The sequence below is a fragment of the Scyliorhinus torazame genome, chromosome 1, assembly GCF_047496885.1.
Source record: "Scyliorhinus torazame isolate Kashiwa2021f chromosome 1, sScyTor2.1, whole genome shotgun sequence".
Classification (NCBI taxonomy): domain Eukaryota; kingdom Metazoa; phylum Chordata; class Chondrichthyes; order Carcharhiniformes; family Scyliorhinidae; genus Scyliorhinus; species Scyliorhinus torazame.
The window spans coordinates 299,806,525-299,833,277 of NC_092707.1; the positions used below are offsets into that span (position 1 = coordinate 299,806,525).

Consider the following 26,753-nt stretch of genomic DNA (forward strand, 5'->3'; position numbering starts at 1 on the left):
CCCCATTAGCTTGCCCAATACTGCCTCCTTCGTGATTACAATCATCTCAAGGTCCTCACCTATCATATCCTTATTTCCATCAGTCACTGGCATGTTATTTGTGTCCTCCACTGTGAAGACTGACCCAAAAAACCTGTTCAGCTCCTCAGTGAGACGACACCTGGAATATTGCATGCAGTTTTGCTCTCCTTATCTGAGGAAGGATGCCTTCTGAGGGAGTGTAGCAAGGGTTTACCAGACTGATTACTGGGATGGCACGTGAGGAGAGATTGAGTCAGTTAGAATTATATTTGTTGTAGTTCAAAAAAACGATGGAAGATCTCATAGAAACCGATAAAATTCTAACAGGACTAGATAGGGTAGATGCAAGAAGGATGTTCCAGATATTAGGACTGTTCAGAACCAAGGGTCACATTTTGAACTGAGATGAGGAGAAAGTTCTGCACCTAGAGAGTGGTAAGGCTGTGGAATTCGCGACCACAGAGAGTATTTGAGACCTAAACATTATATGTTTTCAAGAAGGCGTTACGTACAGCTCTTGAACAAAAAGGGATCAAAGGCTATGGCGTGATGGTGGGAATAGACTGTTGAGTTGGGTGATGAACCATGATCATAATGAATGGTGGAGCAGGCTCAAGGGGCCCAATGGCCTCTTCCTGCTCCTATTTTCTATGTTTCTATGGTGAATTTTTCACATGTGTCTGTGTATTCTGAAGCAGTGCTTCTGCTATGCTCACCTTTCTGCTTTATGAAGACCATGACAGTTATCCCTTAGTTACCTAAGGTTTTGACACCCTTGAATAATGAGGACCTCCTCCACAGTGCAGGAGCCCTTGATTCTCCGCTGTTTTGTGAGGTGTTGGTGTCAGGGGGGCCGAGGACCTGCTGCCCATGTCAGGAGGTCGCTGAGAAGGTCCCACCAATGCTGAAGGCAGCCACGCCTCCACTCGGTTAGGGCACACTTGTCCCTCCCAGCTCAGCTGAGGAGTCCGAAAATCAAATGGTGATTCCATATGTCTCATCCCCCTCTCATCCAGCCATTGAACCATCGAGCTCAAGGAGAAGATAATGCCTTGCTGGTGAGTGCATGTCTCTGGCATTCATTGGGTGATCTGCAGGATATGGTTCTCCATGATGGGCGATAATCTCTTGAGGAAGCTCTGTGTGTGCACACCAGAGTCATGTGGTGCTCATGGCCTGGATGGACTCCTTTATCATCCACACATCTGTGCTCACAGCCTCTGGAAACTCTGCCAGATGTTCAGGGCTCCAGCATCTGCCTCCTAGTTGATTACTCCAGAGGCATGCCATTATTTGGACTTCTATGTGAGCAGTGGTGCACACATGGCCACAATACTTGGTGATCACTACATGGACCCTTGTGCCCATCCATTAGGTCATTCACTCTCTTAGGGCTCCACATCCCTTGCACCATCCATTCTGCGCTGCCTCCATTCCAACCAATTCTCTATTCCTATACCAATTGGTCCATGGGAATCAGGATGACCATGTAAGGCACACGGCCTTCAGTTCAGGACAACTCTTGAGAATTCTGAGCTCTCTTCTGCAAGCACACACAGTCACCCACCAAAGAGATGCACAGCTCCAATGCTGGTGGCAGCCTGGACTGTGTAATGAAGTTCTACAGTCAAACCTTCTGCATTCGGCCAATATGCACCTACTGGAGTCATATCTGCCTGACCAGTATCCTGCACAAAGGGTCTGACATATATCTGATAGCCAATGTTGATGCCTGGGTATCATTACCCCTTCTCCTAGCTCTTAATGACCTTCACACATTTAAGGCTAAAGCTGAATGTTTGGTGCTGCACTGACCTTTCCAGAATACATTTTGTCATTGACCTTTTTTCAGCAATGTGTCCAGCTGCGAGGGACAAACCCATGGAGGCTGAGCTCTTGTGTACCCTCCATCCAATCCTGCTTAATCTGCCATGCCATCCTGAGGGATTAGGACTTCCCTCCATTTGCTTACAGCCTTGAGTGTTTCATGTTTATTCAGTAGATCTCAAAAAGAGATACTGGGTCCTGTATGGTTACAACATTCAGAGTGAGATTTTCCAACACCTCCCCCCTCCCCCGCAGTGTGTTTTGCAGTGGCAGAGGCTGTGGTAAACCACTGTCAGTGTATTATATGTATTGTGGTAAACTGGTACTGTACTACATGTATTGTGGTAAACCACTGCCTGATGGCTCCATCTCCCCTCGGGCTCGGTAGCCTTGCCCCAGTTCAGAATCAGTGGCCAGGAGGCTTTCTGTTCAGCTTCTTAAAGCCTCCGTTTTGTTCACTACTCGTCTTGTGTTAATTGATGACGCATCAATTTAATATGCTAAACTTTTAAGATGAATTCATCACTCAAGCCTGATCGCCTGGAGCTGGACCCACAAGCAGCCGACACCACTGCGACATTCGAGCACTGGCTAAGCTGCTTCAAAGCTTTACTCGGATCCTCCACCGACGACGACACCGACCTCCAAAAGCTTGAAAAATTCAACGCACGGGTGAGCCCGCAAGTTTTCCTTCTTATCAGAGGCGCCCCCTCGTATACGGAGGCGATAATGCTGCTGAAGGGACAGTACGTAAAGCAGTGAACGCGGTGTATGCCAGGCACCACCTTGCCACGAGGCAACAACGTCCCGGAGAATCACAAGCCGAATTCCTGCGTGCCTTGCGGGTACTCGGCCGGAACTGTGCTTGCCAGGCGGTATCGGCTGTCCAACACACGGAGCTGCTGATCAGGGACGCCTATGTCGCGGGCATTAAATCCAATTACATCCGCCAGCGCTTGCTAGAAGGGGGTACACTCGGCCTCCCAGAGACAGTGCAGCTCTCAAACTCGCTGGAAGTGGCTTTCCAGAACATGGAGGCCTACACCTCCGACCACGTGGCAACCTCGTGGATGTCGTGGGCGCCGCCATCACCCGACTCGAGTGCGGCGCAAGCCTGTGCCGCGCAGCAGCCCGCCAACGCCGGAAGCCCAAAATGCTACTTTTGCGGCCAGGATAAGCACCCCAGACAATGCTGCGCTGCACGGAACATGATTTGCAACGGGTGTGGGAGGACGGGCCATTTCGCCAAAGTTTGCCAGGCCCGACCTGTCCCTAAAGTTCCTAGGCCCAGCAGCGCTGACTGTTGTATGTCGGGACTGCCCCTAATTACTGCGCCACCCGCCATGTGCGACCCGTGGGCGCCTCCATCTTCGCTGCCACCCGCCATGTGCAACCCGTGGGGGCCGCCATCTTCGCCTCCATCTTTGATTCAACCTGCCACGCACGACCCATGGGAGCCGCTATCTTTGACGCCACCTTCAATGCCATTTGCGACCCATGGGGGCGCCATCTTGGAACCACTCCGCCGCCTCCGGGGACCCCTGCTCACCCGGTCGTACGTTGGCCACCGCTAACTCCGACCGGCCCACCCACCACCTTCCGAAGCTCGCCTCCGTCACACTCGACCAGTCTCGACCGCATCATCTCACGATATCCACGATGACTGTCCGGATCAACGGGCACGAGACGGCCTGCCTCTTCGACTCCGGGAGCACAGACAGCTTTATACACCCAGATACGGTAAGGTGCTGCTCCCTCCCAATTTTACCCGTGACCCAGAAAATCTCCCTGGCTGCCGGATCACATTCAGTAGCAATCCGGGGGTACTGTGTCGCGACCCTTTCGGTACAAGGCGTAGAATACACTAACTTTAAGCTCTACGCCCTCCCCCATCTCTGCGCTGCCATATTACTGGTGCTCGACTTTCAGTGCCACCTCCAAAGCCTTACCTTAAGGTTCGGTGGATCCCTGCCCCCCCTCGCCGTCTGTAGCCTCGCGACCCTTAAGGTCGCCCCACCCTCGCTCTTCGCTAACCTCACCCCCGACTGTAAGCCCGTCGCTACTAGGAGCAGACGATACAGTGCCCGGGACAGGGCCTTTACCAGGTCAGAGGTCCAGTGACTCCTACGAGAGTGGATCATTGAGGCTAGTACCAGCCCCTGGAGAGTCCAAGTGGTGGTCGTCAAGACTGGGGAGAAGCACCGGATGGACATCGACTACAGTCAGACGATCAACCGGTACATGCAGCTCGATGCGTACCCCCTTCCCCGCATATCTGACATGGTCAATCAGATTGCGCAGTATCGAGTCTTCTCCACAGTTGACTTGAAGTCCACGTACCACCAGCTCCCTATTCTCCCGGAGGACCGCCAATACACTGCCTTAGAGGCAGATGGCCGCCTCTACCACTTCCTCAGTGCTCCCTTCAGCATCACCAATGGGGTCTCGGTCTTCCAGCGAGAAATGGACCGAATGGTTGACCAGTACGGGCTGCGGGCCACGTTCCCGTACTTGAATAATGTCACCATCTGCGGCCATGACCACCAGGACCATGACGCAAACCTCCGGCATTTCCTCCACACCGCGAAGCTCCTTAACCTCACATACAATAAGGAGAAATGCATTTTCCGCAGAACCCGCCTAGCCATCCTTGGCTACGTTGTGGAAAATGGAGTCCTAGGGCCCGACCCCGACCGCATGACGCTCCTGGAACTTCCCCTCCCCCACTGCCCCAAGGCCCTGAAGAGATGCCTGGGGTTCTTCTCTTACTATGCCCAGTCGGTCCCCAATTATGCGGACAAGGCCCGTCCACTCATTAAATCCACCATTTTTCCCCTGACGGCTGAAGCCCGCCTGGCCTTCAACCCCATCAAGGCAGATATTGCCAAAGTCGCGATGCACGCTGTGGACGAGTCCATTCCGTTCCAGGTGGAGAGCGATGCGTCGGACTTTGCCCTGGCCGCTACCCTCAACCAGACGGGCAGGCCCATGGCTTTCTTCTCCCGTACCCTCCATGCCTCCGAAATTCGACACTCCTCCGTCGAAAAGGAAGGCCAGGCCATTGTAGAAGCTGTGCGACATTGGAGGCATTACCTGGCCGGCAGGCGATTCACTCTCCTCACTGACCAACGGTCGGTTGCCTCCATGTTTAATAATATACAAAGGGACAAAATCTAGAACGACAAGATTCTAATGTGGCGGATCGAACTCTCCCACCTACAACTACGATATCTTGTACCAACCTGGAAAGCTCAACGAGCCCCCAGATGCCCTATCCCGCGATACATGTGCCAACGCACAAGTAGACTGACTTTGGGCCCTCCACAATGACCTTTGTCACCCGGGGGTAACCCGTTTTTTTCATTTTATCAAGGCTCGCAACCTGCCTTACTCCATCGGAGGAGGTCAGGACCATAACCAGGGACTGCCAGGTCTGCGCGGAGTGCAAACCGCACTTCTATCGGCCAGACAGAGTGCACCTGGTAAAGGCCTCCCGCCCCTTTGATGGCCTCAGCATCGACTTCAAAGGGCCCCTCCCCTCCACTGACCATAACGTGTAACTTCCTCAAAGTTGTTGACGAGTACTCAAGATTCCCCTTCACCATCCCGTGCCCTGACATGACCTCTGCCACCGTCATCAAGGCCCTGCACAGTCTCTTCACCTTGTTCGGTTTCCCCACCTACATCCATAGCGATCAGGGTTCCTCCTTCATGAGTGACGAGTTGCGTCAGTTCCTGCTCAGCAAGGGCATCGCCTCCAGCAGGACGACCAGCTACAACCCCCGGGGCAACGGACAGGTGGAGAGGGAGAACGCTACGGTCTGGAAGGCTGTCCTCCTGGCCCTATGGTCTAGAAGTCTCCCGCTGGCAGGAGGTCCTTCCCGATGCGCTCCACTCCATCCGGTCGCTCCTGTGCACTGCCACCAATGAGACCCGTCATGAACGTATGTTTGCCTTCCCTAGGAAGTCCACCTCCGGGGTCTCGCTCCCGTCCTGACTGACAGTCCCAGGGCCTGTCCTCCTCCGGAAGCATGCGAGGAGTCAAAAATCGCATCCCTTCGTCGAGAAGGTCTCCTCCATGCCAATCCACAATATGCCTATGTGGCACATCATGACGGGCGGCAGGATACAGTCTTCCTCTGGGATTTGGCACCTGCAGGTTCCCCAGCGACCATCACCACCACCCCCGCCCGACCCTACACCGTCTCCCTACACCACTACCCGGCTACTTCAAGATTTGGCAGCCGCAGGCCCACTGGCCCCCCTCCCCCCCCCTCCACCGACTCAACTACTTGGTGAAGAAGAAGACAACATGCTCCCGGACTAGCAGATCTCGACACCAGTGTCCACACCCCAGCCAGGACTGAGGCAATCACGGCGGAAGGTCAAGGCCCCCGACACACTCGACCTTTAAGTCCACTTCACTACTGCTGGACTCTCTTTTTTTAACAGGGGGTGAATGTGGTAAACCACTGTCAGTGTATTATATGTATTGTGGTAAACTGTTACTGTACTACATGTATTGTATGGTAAACCACTGCCTGATGGCTCCGCCTCTCCTCGGGCTCGGTATAAAGGTGGCTGACCTCCGGCCCTACCCCAGTTCAGGATCAGTGGCCATGAGGCTTTCTGTTTAGCTTATTAAAGCCTCAATTTCGTTCACTACTCGTCTTGTAGTAGTTAATTAATGGCGCATCAGAGACATCCCGACATTGGCTGATGCTGGGAGATTCCGGTCTCACTGCTGTCAATGGGTTTTCCTCTTGTTCATTTCTCCACCGGAGAACCCACAGCAGGAAAGGCTAGAAAATGTTGTCCTAAATGTTTATTGGTAACATCTCTGCCCAGTTTCAGGTCTTGACCAATCTCAGGTCCTGACCAATCTCAGGTCCTGACTCTCGTCTCAGGTCATGTGTCTCTTTACATCACACTGTGGATGGTACTGTTTCCTGTCCCACATTAACCTGATATGTCAGGTACACTCATATTTTATGGAGCCAGTGCAGAGAGACATCCTTGAATCTGGAGTGAGCCTTCACTTCACTTTGTATTGTTGCCAGGACTCTGCTCCCTCCAGTGTCACTTCATTATAGTGTGCTGCTCGCTGTTTTTTCAAATGACCCCAGCATTTCAGGATCTAGAACTTGCCCCCACCACCCCTGCAATTGCCCCCCCTCACCCGTGCCCCACGAACTTAGCACCATCACCCCACATTGTTCTCTTTCGCTGGCCACCTCCCCCCCCTCTATATGTGACCCATGATTTAGAGGCCCTAACATTATTTTTTTTATTAATGGGGTATTCAGCAATGGTAATGCCATTGAATGTCAAGGGGTGTTGGTTAGATTTTCTCTTGTTAGAGATGATCATTATCTGGCACTTGTATGGCGCGAATTGTCAGCCCAAGCCTGGATATTGTCCTGTCTTGCTGCATTTAGACATGGACTGCTTCATTATCTGAGGAGTCGTTAATGATGCTGAACATTGTGTCTTCATCAGCAAACATCCCCATTTCTGACCTTATTGAGGAAGGAAGGTCATTGATGAAGGAGTTGAAGATGGCTGGGCCTAGGACACTACCCTGAGGAACTTTTGCGGTGATGTCTCAAGTTAAGATGACTGATGTCCAACAACAACAACCAACCCCTTTGTCATTAGTACAACTCCAATCAGCAGAGACTCTCTCCCTTGATTCCCATTGACTTTAGTTTTGCTAGGGCTCATTGATGCCACATTTGTTAAAATTCTGCCTTGATATCAAAGGCAGTCACTCTTACCACACCTCTGGAGTTCAAATTGTTGGAACCAAGGCTGCAATGAGGTCAAGAGTTGAGTTGGCCGAACAGAACCCAAACTGAGCATCAGTGAGCAGGTTATTGCTAAGCAGAAGCCATTTAATTGCACTGTTGTTAACCCTTCCATCACTTTATTGATGATTGAGAGGGGGCGACAGTTAGCTGGGTTAGATCTGTCCTATTTCTTGTGCACCTGGGCAATTTTGCACATTGCTGGGTAAATGCCTGTGTTATTGCTGGACTAGAACAGCTTGGCTAGGGCCACAGCAAGTTCTGGAGAACAAGTCTACAGTACTGTTGCTGGAATATTGTCAGGATCCATAACCTTTTGCAGTATCCAGTGCCTTCAGCCTTTTCTTGATATCATGTGGAGTGAATCGTATTGGCTGAAGACTGACATCTATGTTGTTGGCAAACTCCGAAGGAGACGGAGATGGATAATCCACTCACATTTCTGTCTGACGATTGTACCAAATTCTCAGCCTTATCTTTTACACTGAAGTGCTGGGCTCACTCATCATTGCGGATGGGATATTTGTGGAGCCTCCTTCTCCAGTTAGTTGTTTAATTGTCCACCACAATTCACGACTGGATGTGGCAGGACCTCAAGAGCTTAGATCCGATCTATTGATCGTGGAATTGCTTAGCTCTGTCTATTACTTGCTGCTTATGCTGTTTGGCATGCAAGTCATCCTGTGTTGTAGCTTCACCAGGTTGAGACCTCATTCTTTAGGTCTACCTGGAGCTGCTCCTGGCATGCTCTCACTGAACCACGGTTGATCCTCTGGCTTGGTGGTAATGACATAATGTGGAAATATGCTGGTTCATGTGGTTACAGATTGTGGTTGAGTAAATTCTGCTGCTGCTAATGGCCCACAGCACCTTATGGATGCCGAATCTTGAGTTGCTAAATCTGTTTGAAGTCTGTCTCATTTAGGACGGTGGCAGTGCCACACAACACGATGGAGGATATCCTCAATGTGAAGACTGAACTTTGTCTCCGCCAGGACTGTGCGGTGGCCAATCCTACTGACACTGTCATGGACCAAACCATCTGCAGCAGGCAGATTGATGAGGATGAGGTCAAGTATATTTTTTCCTCTTGTCTAATAGCTGTGTCCTTTCAGATATGATCAGTTTGGTCAATAGTGATGCTACCAAGCCACTCTTGGTGATGAATATTGAAGTTCCCCCACCCAGAGTAAATTATGTGCCCTTACCACTGCTTACTACAAGTCGTGCTCAACATGGAGGAGTACTGATTCATCAGTTGATGGTGGCCTGTACGTGGTAATCAGCAGGAGGTTTCCTTGCCCATGTTTAATCTGAAGCCACGAGACTTCATGGGGTACAGAGTCGATGTTGAGGACTCCCAGGGTAACTCCTTCCAGACTATATACCACTGTGCCGCCACATCTGCTGGGTCTGTCCTATTGCTGAATAATTTCTCTCTCTGACAGAATTTGTGGCAGTCATTTGTCATACAGTGGAGAGGTGCTCAAATGGAATGGTGCTGAATCAGCCTTTGTCTTGTGGCTCATCTGGCCTGTTCATCATTTTGAGGCCTGCATGGGATGGCTTTAGCGGTCTTCCGCCAATGACTGCAATGGTGGGGTTTTTTATTTTTTAAATGTTTTTCCAATAAAGGGGCAATTTAGCATGGCCAATCCACCTTCCCTGCACATCTTTGGGTTGTGAGGGTGGGACCCATTCAGACACGGGAAAAATGTGCAAACTCCACACGGACAGTGACCCAGGGCCAGGATCGAAACCGGGTCCTCTGTGTCATGAGGCAGCAGTGCTAACCACTGTGGCGCTCCGCAATGATGTTCTTGACAGCTCCCCCATTGTCCCCCTCTTCTTCCTTTGAGGCAGAGTGGCATTCCAGGTCCTTCTATTCATCCATCTCTAAACCTCATTGATTGGTCACACGGTGCACTGCGCAGCAAATCACCACAATATGATACCACCTGCCTGGCTTGTATTGGATGATACCACCTGACTGGTCAAAGGTAAAGTAAAGGCATCTATAAGTTTCCAATGGACTTTTCAATGCAGCTTTCTGTTGGTAGATGGTTTTCTTGGTGCGCCTCTCTCCTGTGTCTCGATTCTGGACAGGCATCAGGAGGTCGCCGAAAACCCTGCTGCTTAAGTCTTAACTCGCTTCAAGTCCTGTCCCATATCGTCCCAAGTTCACTGAATTACACTGGCTCGCAGATAAGAAATGTCTTGGCCAGAACCTCTGAGGAGTGGCAATCACAGTCGGATTGCCAGTCCACTCCATTTTACTTACCTTAGTCGGAAGCTGCACATTTTACACCCAATCCTCCATCCCGGGCCTCCTCAGAAAAAGTACAGTGCAGTGGGTTCCCAAGGCCTTCAGTCATATACAGCAGTCTCAGGTGAAGGGAAGCCATATCCCCTTTTTCCAGCACTAAAGCCATAAATCAGGGATGTTGAAAGGTCCCAGCTATTTTGAGAAGCCAGGGAGAAGGGTAATGTGTAAGGTAAGAGGGCAGGATGGATCAGATGGTCAGTCAGGGATGGGGTACAGTGGGTGGTCGGTTGGAGGGAGTGTCAGCTGGTCAGTTGGGGGTAGGATGAGTGGGGGTCCTCATGTGGTTAGTTGGGGGATTTCTAAAATCATTTAAACAGGCGGGGGGTAGCTAGTGGGGTCAGGAGAGTAGTCAGGATTGGTATGGGGGTAAGATGGTGGGTGTGGGGGTCTGCTGCCAGTTGGTGATGCGGGTTTGTCTGCTGGGTCAGGAGGGTAGTCAGAGGTGTGGGGTAGTAATCAGTAGGTTGGAGGGCTTAGTCGAGGGGTCAGGGGACTAGTCATTTATGTAGTATTTAACAAGGGTTTGGATAGATGAAGTATAACTTCTAGTCTTGAGATACAAAGACCAGCAGCGCAATTCTCTGCCGGCGCGATCCTCCGGTCTGCCGGCAGCACACGCATGCCAGCAGGTTTCCCGACGGTGTGGAGTGGCCATAATGGGGAACCCCATTGGCTGGCTGTGGGAACAGAGAATCCCGCCGCTGGCGGGGGTGCGCCGCACTGGAAAACACGGCTGGTGGACCAGAGAATCCTGCCTCATTAGCATTTTTGATTATTTTCTCGACTTGCTTCAAACATTTTCATGATCATATACTTAGACTAACACGTTTATCCACTGTATCTAGCTATTCACAATTTAGAAAGTAGCTCATTCTATTCTTTTTAGGTCCAAAGTGAAGGATTTAACATTTGCCCACATCAAAATCCATTTGTCAGTCTTTTCCTCGTTCACATCTATCAATGTCTTTATAATTTTATGCTTTCATCCAGACTTGCAATTCTGCCTATCTTATGTCATCGGCAAATTTGAAGTGTGGCTTTCTATTTAATTGTCGAAGTTGTTAATAAATAGGGAATAACAGATTCCCCAACACAGATCCTGGTAGAACCCGAATCACATTCTGCTAATTAGAATACCTGTCCATAATCCATTTCCTGCCTCTCAGCCAATTTTCTAACCAGCTCAATAATCACCTTCAATTCTTGAGTATTGCAAATTCAGTCCACTGTCACCGAACGTGATTTTGGCATCGGGGGCGGATATTCCAGCCCTGTGATTTTAAAAAAATTCTAGACTGTCTCCCAATAGAATGCTTGCTTTCATAAATAAATACAAAAACAGACTTTTTCAATGTAATAACTTGTAATGGAACTTAGAATATCACTCAGTTATTTTTTTTTCTCATTTACTGTCCTTTGTTGTAGAGATGGTAATAACAGGTGAGTTGATTTCTTTCATTCATGACCCAGTTTAAATATTTTACTTAAAATGCAAGCAACTGTGGAAACACCATTTTCTTCATTTCAATAACATAGTGATATTATTGATAAGTAGCAATCTATGATCCTTTTTATTTTCTTCTCCTGTATTATGTGCACTGCAATTAATGTGAAGATACAGAAATGAGTTTGTGTAGAAATGATTTTGTGTAGAGTTCAATATAACTGCATACCTGTTCCAGTTGGATGTATTCGACCACATGCAGCCCCGACACCTGGGTATCTCCTCAGTCTGTCAACTAACAAGATTATGGCTGAAGGTTGGAAGCCAGTGTCCCCATCCAAAGCCAGGATGTAAGTGTTCTCCTTCTCAGTCTTTTTAACATAATAATAACAAACAAAATGAGATACTTCAATCTGAGTCAACAAATAAACACACTCCTGTTGAAGAGGCAGCTGCAGTTTGCTAATTGACTTGTTCAAGCTGGTTCCTCTAACCAGCTGTGGCTGACTCAGCTCTGAAATGGAGAGAAGGGAGATTTGGAAAGCTGAAGAGAAAATATCAGGCAATAGTGCAAGTTAATGATACAGGTAAGGTCAACCAGAGTGTGACAAGAAAGGTCAGAATATGTAAACATAATAGTGCACCGGCAATAAGTACAGAGTAGGCAGAGCAATAAAAAGCAGAGTTTAAAACTCTTTATTGGAATGCTCGCAGCATGCAATAATAAGAGGGATGAAGCGTTCTCACAAATATAAATAAATTAATGATATGATAACCATTACTGAGGCATGGGGCGGATTTCTCCGTTTTGCCAGCGCCCAGGGGTTTCCCGAAGGCATGGGGCTACCACACAATGGGAAACCCCATTGACAAAGAATCCCACCGGCGGGTAGAGGCTGAAATGTGGCAAGGCGGGGCGGAGAATCCAGCCCATGGGGTGCGATTCTCCGACTTGTTGCACTCTCGTTCAAGCGAAACGAGGCCGGTCAATAGCGGGAGAGGCAGAACCACGCCAGGCACCAAACAGTTTGCGATGCAACCGGCCAGCTCCCATAGGCAAAATCGGAATCTCGCCGTAACATGGTGAGAAACGAATTATCACAACTTAAGCCCTATTTCCATGCAATTAATGGGAGCACCCCATATCAAGCGGCCTCCCCAACAAGTGATCATACTGACGCCGATTAGAACTCCTTTTTAAAAATGTGAACCTGGCCACGTCTGTCACCTTCAGGGACCACTCCTCAAAGGAGGTGAGGATTCTTGGGCGGGATTCTCCAACCCCCCGACAGGTTGGAGAATCCCCAGGGGGTGGGGCAACTCCCACCGATCCGACGCCGGCTGCCGTATTCTCCAGCGCCGTTTTTGGGCGGGGGCGGGGTTTACGCCACGCCGGTCAGGGGAAGTTGGCAGCGGCCCCCCCGGCAATTCTCCGGGCCCCGATGGGCTGAGCGGCCGTCGTTTCCTGGCCAGCCCCGCCGGCATGAAATGGACGTGGTCCATCACGGCAGGACCTGGCTTGTAGGCTGGCTGGGTGAGTCCTCGGGCGTGGGGGGGGGGGGGGGGAACGGGTGGCCTGGCCCGTGATCGGGGCCCACCGATCTGCGGGCGGGCCTGTGCCATGGGGGCACTCTTTCCTTCCACGCCTCTGTAGGGCTCCGCCATGGCCGGCACAGAGAGGAACACCCCTGCGCATGCACGGAACCACGGCGGCAGTTCTGTGCATGCGCCAACTCGCGCCTGCCTTCGGCGCCGGTTAGTGCAGTGCCAACCCCTCCACCGCTGGCCTAGCCCCCGGAAGTGCGGAGGATTCCGCATCTTCCGTTCGGCCCGACACCGGAGTGGTTCACGCTGCTCTTGGTGCTGGCGCCGGGCCATCCATTCAGTTGCGGGAGAATCCCGCCCCTTATGTCTGGCAACCTACCCCGAGGAGACACAGAGAGGGCATTATTAGCCACATGCGTGGTTCACAGATGTGGGGGCGGTGGGGGGAGGGATGGCAGTCACATGGAGAGTTGGTGCGATGAATGCTCGGGTGGGTGGGAAGGTCACGGGGCGGGGGGGTTGGTGTCGACTCACTCGTGCTGCCCGGTGTAGGTCGTTGAACCTTTTCCAGCACTGGAGGCCAGTCCACCTGGTCACCCTCCCAGTGCTCGCAGCCACCGCCACCTCATCCTAGGCAGCACTGGCTGCCCTGTGACTGACCCTCCTGGACTCTCAGGGTAACAGGACATCCCTCCTGGCCTCCACTGCATCTCGTAGCCATGCCAGATCTGCATCTTCGAATCCTGGGGCCGGTCTTTGGCGCCCTTGTTGCGAGCTGGCTGGGGTTGGCTGAGCAAATGCAGTTTAAGTGCTGCGTGACCTTGTTAGCGGGGGCTGGCGAGCGTGATGCATGCAAATCGGCTGGCAGGTCTTCCTTTGTGGCGAGAAGTCTGTGGGGCCTCATTAAGTGGACGAATTAACGTTGAATAGTGTTGCCGGCCTCACTGGGCCGAGCGCCGGGAAGCTCATGGTAGTTTCCACTCGCTACCACGCTTCGAAATCTTTCCGGAGAATCCCGCCCATGGTGCAAGGTAAACAAGGCTGGTATCTGAATACTCTTGGGTATTTGGCAGTTCAAAAGAACAGGAGAAAATGAGAAGGAAGTGATTTAGCTCTGGAAATAATGGATAAAACCATACAATGGTGGGAAATAATCTTCCTTCAAATGATCAAAATATAGAATCAGATTAGTGGAGAAAAGCAAGTGGAGTGGGCATAAATTTGACAGATGGAGTACTGTGTGGGAACATGGGAGATTTTCCACTTTGGTGGGAAGAATAGAAAAGGCGAATATTAATTTATCGAAGAGAGACAACCGAATGCGTAGTACATGAATCTCAATGTTTGCATGCAGGTACGGCAAGTCATTAGGAAGGCCAATTGAATGTTGGCCTTCATCACAAGGGGGTTGCAGTATAAAAGTAGATAAGTCTTGGTACTACTGTACAGGTGCTATGTCAATATTACATGAAAGAGATCATAAAATATTTAAATCTAACTTTTGTTCAGCTTATTTCCTTTGTTTGGCCCAGTGTTCCACACTGTGACCAATCACTGTTGCTCGATGTACCATTTATCAATTTACTCTGTCGATTATTCTTTTTTGTCTACTATGTACATACTGTATAAATTCCCTTAGCCGCAGAAAAATACTTTTCACTGTACTTCGGTACATGTGACAATAAATCAAATCAAATGAAATTAAATCAAATCAAATGGACATTGTTGGACTAAAATGATGGCTGGTACCGGTCACATGATTTGCAAATTAGCTACGGATCTAGAACCAATTATAGGACAAAGCTCAACCATTATCCTTGTGATAATTAGTACATGTTAGACCTACGGCTGTAGGAACGTGTACAACTCGGGAACAAGAGGGGACTTATCCAGGTCACTGGATATAATGCGGGGATGACTATCCATACTTTGAACCAGGCATCAGCCCACAAGCTCCAAAGGAACTTGACATTGATCTGCTTAATAAATTGCCAAAAGTCACTGCAGAACAATCCAAAAAAGCTGAAAGTAATTTAAATTCATTAATTAAACATATTGTATGTAAAAAAGATGTATCAGGCACAACTGAAATCTGTACAAATGATGATGCTGAAAACAAACGTGTTTCAATTTTGCATTTGCCAGTACATGTTACTGCCGGTAGAAAAACTAATAAAGCACATGTTTATTACTCCTCTGCGAAATGTGTCATTAATTCAGCAGAAACGAACCAGCAGGTTAATTATATAATGTGGGATTTGATTAATGGACATCCCAAAACATGGACAGTAGGTGATTTGAATTCCTGGGGTTTGTACCGAAATCATGATGCAGTGGGCCTCATAAATTGGAATGAAATGATGGCCAAATCAATAATATATCATGCTTGGGATGATGCGCTAAAATACATTCCCAAGTTTGACAGACAGAAAATCTTAATTGATAAATTCATTACTAGAACTAAAAAAGTAGGTGAAAGCGAACAATCTGAACTACCGAGACAAGGTCCATGGTGGTTGGATTGGGGACTTTTAACAATCGGACAGTACAATTTTTTGGGGCCATTCTCACTTGATAGGAATTTATTTCCAACCCGTCACACAGATTTGTGTGGACAGATTCATGATCAATCGTATGACAAAATATTAAAACTTGGATTGACACCTTACACCAGTTGGAGTAATGCAGATGCTGATTTTATACTGTGCTTACAAAAAAATAATGATTGGGGTGCTGCAGCAGGTAGAAGTTTGTTTAGGATGAAAGATATCCTGACCAAGTTACTTGACCGTAGAATTCTGAAAACAACAGAAACATGTACGGAGACATTAGAAACAGCTTGTACAGAGTATGAAAAGGAAAATTGTTTCAATGTACAAAGAGATGATATTGATCAACAAACCGGGTCGACACAAAATCTATTAGCGAATGAGGAAATACAAGCACATACCGGGAAAGCAAAATTTAGAGTAAATGATAAATGGACATTAGAAGAATATATTAAGTGGGGTCTTGTAAATACTAATCTAACAAGGTCTGAACTTTGGCATTCTTGGATTAAAAGAAATACAGGGCAATCTGATGTTGGAGAAACGGAATTGGTAAAATCACCTCCGTTCACTCCAGAAGACATTAAAGATGTGCACTTCATCCGTGATAGTAAAGAGAATATTGAACATTTAAAGTCAAAAGAAAAACTTAAACGTATTCATCATATGTATTTTAGAAATCGCATAATGTCACAAACGGTGTCGAAGAAAAGAAAGAAGAATTCTGACAACGAAGAATCAGAGTCTGTAAATTGCCCACTAGGAGACCCACCTGTACTGAGAGAATCAGTTCCACGAAGTAGTGGATGGAGGATTAATGGAAACATGTTGCATTGTTTTCAATCAAGAAGAGTTGTCTTTCAAACAAGAGGGGCGAAATTCTGCGGAAACGGCACAATGTCCGCCGACTGGCGCCCAAAACGGCGCAAATCAGACGGGCATCGCGCCGCCCCAAAGGTGCGGAATCCTCCGCATCTTTGGGGGCCGAGCCCCAACCTTAAGGGGCTAGGTCGGCGCCGGATGAATTTCCACCCCGCCAGCTGGCGGAAAAGGCCTTTGGTGCCCCGCCAGCTGGCGCGGAAATGATATCTCCGGGCAGCACATGCGCGGGAGCGTCAGTGGCCGCTGACGGCATTCCCACGCATGCGCATTGGAGGGAGTCTCTTCCGCCTCCGCCATGGTGGAGACCGTGGCGGAGGCGGAAGGGAAAGAGTGCCCCCACGGCACAGGCCCACCCGCCGATCGGTGGGCCCCAATCACGGGCCAGGCCACCGTGGGGGCATCACCCGGGGCCAGATCGCCCTGCGCCCCCCCAGGACCCCGGGGCCCGCCCGCGCTGCCTTCTCCCGCCGGTAAGGTAGGTGGTTTAATTTACGGCGGCGGGACAGGCATTTTAGCTGCGGGACTTCGGCCCATCCGGGCCGGAGAATCAAGCGGGGGGGCCCGCCAACCGGCGCGCCGCGATTCCCGCCCCCGCCGAATATCTGGTGCCGGAGACTTCGGCAACCGGCGGGGGCGGGATTCACGCCAGCCCCTGGCGAATTTCGCCCCTAGTTCACCAAAAAAAGAAAAAAGTGCTATCTACGTTAGCGGGTGAAATACATCTGACACCACATTGGGAAAGCACAGATCCAATACTTCTGAGAACACCTGATCATGTTGACTTTCCAAACGGTCTAAGATATAATTGTGCATTAGTTCCTAATGCACCACAAATCTTGATTAAATCAGACCCAGGTTGGAGTCCAGAACTAATAATTCATAAATCAGAAGAAGGATGGAGAAGAGTAGAATTGTTAATTAAATATCAGATGAAGTATCCAAACTCACAATGGAATATCACAGAAGGAAGGACAAAACCAGACGTCGAAGATTTGACCAAAGTAAAGACCTTGGGCGCGATTCTCCACTCCCACGCCGGTTGGGAGAATCGCCTGGGCCGCCAAAATTTCCCGCGACGCCGGTCCGACGCCCTCCCGCGATTCTCCTAAGCGGCAGGAACGGCACAGTCGAGTTTCGCGGGCCGCAGGCGGGAGAATCGCCCGAGACACCCAAAACGGCGATCCTCCGCTACCCCTGCTATTCTCAGGCCCGGATGGGCCGAAGTCCCGACGGCGTGACCCCAGTTCACGCCGTTACCGTTCACACCTGCTTTTTCAAGTCGTCAGCCAGTCGTGCTGGCTGACGCTGAGCAGGGAGGAGGTGAGCGGACTGTAGCGCAGCGCCCGGAGACCGGGCCGGCTTCCCTGAGAAGGCTGCGGCCAAAGGGGGGGGTGCGGGAGAGTGTGCAGGTGGGAGGGGGGCGAGGGAGAGTGTCCAGGTGGAAGGGGGGGTGAGGGAGCGGAGTGCAGGTGGGAGGGGGGAGCGGGAGAGTGTGCAGGTGGGGGGGGGGGTGAGGGAGCGGAGTGCAGGTGGGAGGGGGGGGGCGGGAGAGTGTGCAGGTGGGGGGGGGTGAGGGAGCAGAGTGCAGGTGGGAGGGGGGGCGGGAGAGTGTGCAGGTGGGGGGGTGAGGGAGCGGAGTGCAGGTGGGAGGGGGGCGGAAGAGTGTGCAGGTGGGGGGGGGGGTGAGGGAGCGGAGTGCAGGTGGGAGGGGGGGGCGGGAGAGTGTGCAGGTGGGGGGGGGGGGGTGAGGGAGCGGAGTGCAGGTGGGGGGGGGGGCGGGAGAGTGTGCAGGTGGGGGGGGGTGAGGGAGCAGAGTGCAGGTGGGAGGGGGGGCGGGAGAGTGTGCAGGTGGGGGGGTGAGGGAGCGGAGTGCAGGTGGGAGGGGGGCGGAAGAGTGTGCAGGTGGGAGGGGGGTGCGGGAGAGTGTGCAGGTGGGAGGGGGGGTGAGGGAGCGGAGTGCAGGTGGGGGGGGCGGGAGAGTGTGCAGGTGGGGGGGGTGAGGGAGCGGAGTGCAGGGGGGGGAGAGTGTTCAGGTGGGAGGGGGGGCGGGAGAGTGTTCAGGTGGGAGGGGGGGGGCGGGAGAGTGTGGATGGTATCGCCCATCCGCGGATGCCACATGTCAGCCACCCTGATATGGCAGGACGGTGAGGAGGACATGGCCGCAGGTTGTCGTGTGGCTGATGGGCACAGGCGAGTGGCACACTGGTGAGCAGTACGGTGTGAACTGACCGTTGGGCGCAGACAGTGACCAGGTGTTAGGCTGGCTGCGTGTCTGCAGCGCGACCAGGCCACTGGGGCACACAGGTATCCCATACAGCCCGGCTGGCGAGGTGTGGAAGAACCTCCGTGTAACATGTCGTTTCTCTGCCCCCCACCGCCCTCCTGCAGGTCACCCTGTATGCCAACCAGACAGCGATGTTCACTGCCGTGGTTGGAGCCGCAGCTCTGGAGTTTGCCATCCGGCAGCATAGAGTCGGACGGCCCACAGTGGCTGCAGATGCAGCGGTCACCGGTGCAGCAGAGGGGATGGCTGCGGAGTGGCCCGTCGTCGACACGCAGGCCGCAGGCGCTCAGGACCCCAATGTTCAGGGGGATGCCGAGGGGAACATTGACCGCCAGACGGCGAGGAATGCAGAGGAAGTGCTTGGGGGGGAGCAGGAGGATGAGGAGGAGCAGGTGGAGCAGGAGGAGCCACTGATGGTGGTGCCAGGGCGCCACAGGCGTCCAGCAAGGCCGAGGGTGTACCGTGACAGAATGTCGTTCGAGGCCCTACCGGACATCACATGCAGGAGGAAACTACGGTTCAGCAGGGAGACGGTCGCACATAGATCGTGGGAACCGGATGTGATGTAATGTGGGAATTGTACATTGGACCGGATATGATGTCTAGTCAACACCGGATATGACGCTTAGTCACACCTTCCTCAATAATTGACAGGGTGGTGGTGGTGAGTGATAAGTCCTGGTCTTCCCCTTATCAGATGGCGGGCTGGCAACCATACAATTTCAATGACCTACATTCAACCACACTACATATCTCCTCAGAAGAGCTCCCCACTCCCCATCAAACTGGAAGTCAAGCCTTTCATTCAAGATGACTTCCGGGAGGGGATCCTGTCATAGATAAAAAGGACTTTGTCTATCCTGTCTTAAACTCCACTTCTTCCATCCCCTACTTATTCACTAGAGAGAGGAACTTTGTTGCTCATGAGAACAGCATGAACCAGGTTAATAGACTCGAACAGGTTGATATTAAGAGGGAGGAAGTGCTGGAAATTTTGAAAAGCATCAGGATAAATAAGTCCCCTAGGCCTGATGGGATATATCCAAGGTTACTATGGGAAGCGAGGGAGGAGATTGCTGCGCCATTGGCGATGATCTTTGCGTCCTCACTCTCCACTGGAGTAGTACCGGATGATTGGAGGGAGGCGAATGTTGTTCCCCTGTTCAAGAAAGGGAATGGGGAAATTCCTGGGAATTACAGACCAGTCAGTCTTACGTCTGTGGTGAGCAAAATATTAGAAAGGATTCTGAGAGATAGGATTTATGATTATTTAGAAAAACATAGTTTGATTAAAGATAGTCAGCATGGCTTTGTGAGGGGCAGGTCAGGCCTCACAAGCCTCATTGAATTCTTTGAGGATGTGGTGAGACACATTGATGAAGGTCAGGCAGTGAATGTGGTGTATATGGATTTCAGTAGGACATTTGATAAGGTTCCCCATGATAGGCTCATTCAGAAAGTTAGGGGGCATGGGATACAGGGAAATTTGGCTGTCTGGATACAGAATTGGCTGGCGGAAAGAAGACAGCGAGTGGTAGTGGATGGAAAGTATTCCGCCTGGAGGTCGGTGACCAGTGGTATCCCGCAGGGATCTGTTCTGGGACCTCTACTCTTTGTGGTTTTTATAAATTACTTGGATGAGGAAGTGGAAGGGTGGGTTAGTAAGTTTGCCGATGACACGAAGGTTGGTGGAGTTGTAGATAGTGTCGAGGGCTGTTGCAGGTTACAACAGGACATTGACAGGATGCAGAGCTGGGCTGAGAAGTGGATGATGGAGTTCAACCTAGATAAATGTGAGGTGATTCATTTTGTAAAGTCGAATTTGAATGCTGAATGCTAAAAGGCAGGAACTTCCACGTACATAGATCCCTCAAAGTTGCCACCCAGGTTGATCGGGTTGTTAAGAAGACGTATGGTGTGTTGGCTTTCATTAACGGGGTTTGAGTTTAAGAGCCGCGAGGTTTTGCTGCAGCTTTATAAAACCCTGGTTAGACCACACTTGGAATATTATGTCCAGTTCTGGTCACCTCATTATAGGAAGGATGTGGATGCTTTGGAGAGGGTGCAGAGGAGATTTACCAAGCTGCTGCCTGGACTGGAGGGTATGTCTTATGAAGAAAGGTTGAGGGAGCTGGGGCTTTTCTCATTGGAGCCAAGAAGGAAGAGAGGTGACTTGATAGAGGTGTGCAAGGTGATGAGAGGCATGGATAGAGTGGATAGCCAGAGACTTTTCCCCAGGGCGGAAATGGCTGTCACGAGGGGACATAATTTTAAGGTGATTGGAGGAAAGTATAGGGGAGATGTCAGAAGTAGGTTCTTTTTTAAAAATATATATTTTATTGAAGTTTTTCAAACAAATATTTTCCGTTTTTACAACTTAATAAAGGAATATACATTAAACGTTATTTAAATAATATATTAAACTAACAACAGATGGAATAAGAAATAAACAAAAAGCAAATATCAACAACTAACTAAGAAAAAACAAGAACACGGAATAATCCTCCCCCCCCCCCCCCCCCCCCCCCCCCGGGTTGCTGCTGCTGTCTTTTCTGTTTTTCCATTATCGTTCCGTGAGATAGTCAAGGAACGGTTGCCACCGCCTGGTGAACCCCTGAGCCGATCCTCTTAACGCATATTTTATTCGTTCCAGTCTTATGAACCCTGCCATGTCGTTTATCCAGGCCTCCATGCCCAGGGACTTCGCTTCTTTCCACATAAGTAGAATCCTTCGCCGGGCGACTAGGGACGCAAAGGCCAAGACGTTGGCCTCTTTCGCCTCCTGCACTCCCGGCTCTTCTGCAACCCCAAATATAGCCAACCCCCAGTTTGGTTTGACCTGGACCCCACCACCTTTGAGATCACTCTTGCCACACCCTCCCAGAACTCATGCAGTGCCGGACACGACCAGAACATGTGACTGTGGTTCGCCGAGCTTCCCGAGCACCTCCCACACCTGTCCTCCACCCCAAAAAACCTGCTCGGTCTTGCTCCCTTCATATGCGCTCTGTGTAGAACCTTAAATTGAATCAGGCGAAGCCTGGCACACGAGGAATTTACCCTACTTAGGGCATTTGCCCACAGCCCCTCCTCAATCTCTTCCCCAGCTCCTCTTCCCATTTTCCCTTCAGCTCCTCTACCATCGCCTCCCCCTCGTCTCTCATCTCCCTGTATATTTCGGACACTTTACCTTCTCCAACCCATGCCCCTGAAATCACTCTATCCTGGACCCCTTGCGTCGGGAGCTGCGGAAATTCCCTCACCTGTTGCCTCGTAAATGCCCTCACTTGCATGTATCGGAAAGCATTCCCTGGTGGCAACTTATATTTTTCTTCCAATGCTCCCAAACTCGCAAACGTCCCGTCCACAAACAGGTCCTTCAGCTTCCTAATTCCTGCTCGCTGCCAACATTGAAATCCCCCATCTATCCTTCCCGGGACGAACCTGTGGTTATTCCTTATCGGGGACCACACCGAGGCACTCGTCACTCCCCTATGTCGTCTCCACTGCCCCCAGAACTTCAAGGTCGCCACCACCACTGGGTTTGTGGTGTACCTTTTCGGGGAGAACGGTAGTGGCGCCGTCGCCAGCGCTTTTAGGCTCATTCCCTTACAGGACGCCGTCTCCAACCTTTTCCACGTCGCACCTTCTCCTTCCCTCATCCACTTACAGACCATCGACACATTGGCGGCCCAATAGTAGTCACTCAGACTCGACAGTGCCAATCCCCCTCTGTCCCTACTGCGCTGCAGGAACCCCCTCTTTACCCTCGGGGTCTTTCCTGCCCACACAAAGCTCATAATGCTCCTGTCTATTTTTTAAAAGAAGGCCTTTGTAATCAGGATGGGGAGGCACTGAAACACGAAAAGAAACCTCGGGAGGACCACCATTTTAACCGCCTGTACTCTGCCCGCCAATGACAGGCGCACCATATCCCACCTCTTAAAGTCCTCCACCGTCTGCTCTACCAATCGCGTCAGGTTAAGTTTATGTAGGGTTCCCCAGTTCTGAACCCCAGCCACCTGAATCCCCAGGTATCGAAAATTCCTTGCTACTCTCCTCAGCGGCAGAGCATCTATCCCCCTGCCCTGTTCCCCGGGGTGCATCACAAAAAGTTCGCTCTTTCCCATGTTTAATTTGTATTCAGAGAACTCTCCAAACTCCCTGAGTATCTGCATTACCTCTGGCATCCCCTCTACCGGGTCCGCCACATATAGCAGCAAATCGTGTGCATATAGTGACACTCGATGTTCCTCTCCCCCTCTAAGCACCTCCCTCCACTTCTTAGAGTCCCTCAGCGCTATGGCCAATGGTTCAATTGCCAACACGAACAGTAATGGGGACAGGGGGCACCCTTGTCTTGTACCCCTATATAATCGAAAGTATCCCGATCTTTGCCTGTTTGTAACAACGCTTGCCACCGGGGCCGCGTATAAGAGTCTAACCCATCTGATGAACCCCTCCCCGAACCCAAATCTCTTCAGCACCTCCCACAAATAGTTCCACTCCACCCTATCGAATGCCTTCTCTGCATCCATCGCCACCACTATCTCTGCCTCCCCCTCCGGTGGGGGCATCATCATCACCCCCAGCAACCTTCGTACATTGGCATTCAATTGTCTCCCCTTAACAAACCCTGTCTGGTCGTCATGTACCACCCCTGGGACACAATCCTCTATCCTTGTCGCCATCACTTTGGCCAGCAGTTTGGCGTCTACGTTTAGGAGGGAGATGGGCCTGTATGACCCGCACTGCAGCGGGTCTTTGTCTCATTTCAGGATTAGCGATATCGTCGCCTCCGACATTGTCGGGGGTAATGTCCCCCTTTCCTTAGCCTCATTAAAGGTTCTCGCCAAAAGCGGGGCCAACAGGTCCATATATTTCCTATAAAATTCCACCGGGAACCCATCTGGTCCCGGGGCCTTCCCATCTTGTATGCTCCCAATTCCTTTGATCACCTCATCCACCTCAATCTGCGCCCCCAGACCTGCCACCTCCTGCCCCTCCACCCTTGGGAACTCTAGCTGGTCCAAAAAGTGTCTCATTCCCTCTTTCCCCTCCGGGGGTTGGGATTTGTACAGCCTCTCATAGAATGTCTTGAACACCTCGTTCACTTTCCCTGCTCTCTGCTCCATCTTTCCCGTTTCGTCCCTAACTCCACCAATCTCTCTCGCCGCCCCCCTCTTCCGAAGTTGTTGGGCCAGCAGCCGGCTCGCCTTTTCCCCATATTCATATTGTATCCCCTGTGCCTTCCTCCACTGTGTCTCTGCCTTTCCTGTGGTCAGCAGGTCAAACTCCATCTGTAATCTTCGTCTTTCCCTGTATAGCCCTTCGTCTGGGGCCTCCGCATACTTCCTATCCACCCTCAAAATTTCCCCTACTAATCTCTCTCTTTCTTTACCCTCTTGTTTCCCCTTGTGGGCTCTGATGGAAATCAGCTCTCCTCTAACCACCGCCTTCAGCGCTTCCCATACTACTCCCACCTGGACCTCCCCATCGTCATTGACCTCCAGGTATCTTTCGAGACATCCCCTCACCCTTCCACATACCCCCTCGTCCGCCAGTAGTCTCATGTCTAATCGCCAGAGTGGGCGCTGGTCCCTTTCCTATCCTAGTTCCAGCTCCACCCAATGCGGGGCGTGATCTGAAACGGCTATGGCCGAGTACTCCGTTCCTGCCACTTTTGGGATCAGTGCCCTTCCCAAAACAAAAAAGTCTATCCGGGAATATACCTTGTGGACGTGGGAGAAAAGGAAAACTCTTTACCCATCGGTCTGGCGAATCTCCACGGATCTACTCCCCCCATTTGCTCCATGAACCCCTTAAGCACCTTGGCCGCTGCCGGCCTTCTCCCGGTCCTGGATCTGGACCGGTCCAGCCCTGGGTCAAGCACTGTGTTAAAGTCCCCCCCCCCATTAACAAGTTTCCCACCTCCAGGTCCGGGATACGTCCCAGCATTCGCTTCATGAATCCCGCGTCATCCCAGTTCGGGGCATATACGTTCACCAGCACAACCGCCTCACCCTGCAATCTGCCACTCACCATCACATACCTGCTCCCACTATCCACCACTATGGTCTTAGCCTCGAACGATACACGTTTCCCCACCAGTATTGCCACCCCTCTGGTTTTCGCGTCCAACCCTGAGTGGAATACCTGTCCCATCCATCCTTTCCTTAGTCTAACCTGATCCGCCAACTTCAGGTGCGTCTCCTGGAGCATAACTACGTCCGCCTTCAGTCTCTTTAAGTGCGCAAACACCCTTGCCCTCTTAATCGGCCCATTTAAACCTCTCACATTCCACGTGATCAGCCGGGTTGGGGGGCCATTTACCCCCTCGTCGACTAGCCATCCCTTTTTTTAAACCATCTCCTCACCCAGGTCTCACGCACCCGTGTGTCCCCCAGACGGCGCCCTCCCGTCCCGACCACCTCGTCTCGTATCAGCTCCCCCTTACTCTCAGCAGCAGCAACCCAGTTAATCATCCCCCACCCCCCTCGCTAGATCTCCCTCTAGCTTGATTACTCCCCCCATATTGCTTCCGGAAGTCAGCTAACTCTGGCTGACCTAGGCTTCCCCCGTTCATCCTTTGACCTCCCTGCGTGTGAGGCTCCCTTCCTTCCTGCGCCCTTTTTCCCGCCATAGTTTCCATAGCGCGGGAAAATACGCGCGCCTTCCTCTTGGCCCCGCCCCTATTGGCGCAGTTCCCTCATTCCCCTTCCCTGTCCCCTTTTCCACCGGCGCCCACATTTCTTCATGTCCCCCACATCGGGGGGAGAAAAATTCCCCGTTCAACATTATTATACATTAGCCCTCCCCTCTCCCCACTTTACATTTCTGCGCCACCATCTCGCTACCCCTCTCCGGGCAATTTCTCAAGTCTAGTCCAATTTCTCTTCCTGAATAAATGTCCATGCCTCCTCCGCCGTCTCGAAGTAGTGGTGTTTGCCCTGATGTGTGACCCACAATCTCGCCGGCTGCAGCATCCCAAATTTGACTTTCTTCCTATGGAGCACCGCCTTGGCCCGGTTGAAACTCGCCCTCCTTCTCGCCACCTCCGCACTCCAGTCTTGATACACGCGTATCACCGCGTTCTCCCACTTGCTACTCCGTGTCTTCTTAGCCCAGCTCAGGACCATCTCCCTGTCCCTGTAGCGATGGAACTTCACCACTATTGCTCTTGGTGTTTCCCCTGCCTTTGGTCTTCTCACGAGGACCCGGTACGCGCCCTCCACTTCCAGGGGGCCCGTTGGGGCCTCAGCTCCCATTAGAGTATGGAGCATCGTACTCACATACGTCCCAGCATCAGCTCCCTCTGTTCCTTCGGGGAGACCTAAAATCCGTAGGTTCTTCCTCCTCGAGCTGTTCTCCAGGGCTTCCAGCCTTTCTATGCACCTCTTGTGTAGCGCCTCGTGCATCTCCGTTTTTACCACCAGGCCCTGTATCTCGTCGTCGTTCTCGGCTGCCTTTGCCTTCACTCCACAGAGCTCCATCGCCTGGACCTTTTGTGTTTCCTTCAGTCCCTCGATTGCGAGTAACAGCAGCGCCAGCACCTCTTTCTTGAGCTCCTCCACACATCGTCGGAGGAACTCCTGCTGTTCCGGGCCCCATACCATCTGGGCTCCCTCGGCCGCCATCTTGCTTCTCCCTTCTCTTCTCTGCCGCTGCTCCAAAGGATCCTCTTCAATCTGGCCACTACTGTTGCTCCTTTCCATCCACACCCGGGGGGACTCTTTCCTTTGTCACCTCACACTGGGTTTGGCCGCAAAAAATTTCCGTTGGGGCTCCCGATAAGAGCCCAAACGTCCGTTGAAACGGGAGGTGCCGAAACGTGCAGCTTAGCTGGTCATCGCCGCAACCGGAAGCATATCAGAAGCAGGTTCTTTACACAGAGAGTGATGGGTGCATGGAATGTACTGGTGGTGGAGTGAATGCAGAGGTGGTGGAGTCAGAGTCCTTAGGGACATTTAAGCCACTCTTGGACAGGCACATGGACAAGAGTAAATAGAAGGGGTGTCGGTTAGGTTGATCTTAGATTAGAATAAATGGTCGGCACAACATCATGGGC

General features: G+C 51.4%; 1 protein-coding gene across 1 annotated transcript in view; it reads right to left on the minus strand.

The window, feature by feature from the left end:
* Positions 1-15,594, minus strand: part of LOC140421322 (chitin synthase chs-1-like) — a 46,244-nt gene extending 30,650 nt beyond the window's left edge. Inside the window, exons 1-2 of the mRNA XM_072506012.1 lie at positions 15,564-15,594; positions 11,655-11,969 (exon numbers count right to left, since the gene is read on the minus strand). Of these exons, the coding sequence (XP_072362113.1) occupies positions 11,655-11,969; positions 15,564-15,594 (346 nt within the window). The remainder of the gene's footprint in view (positions 1-11,654; positions 11,970-15,563) is intronic.
* Between the last annotated feature and the right edge of the window lie 11,159 nt (positions 15,595-26,753).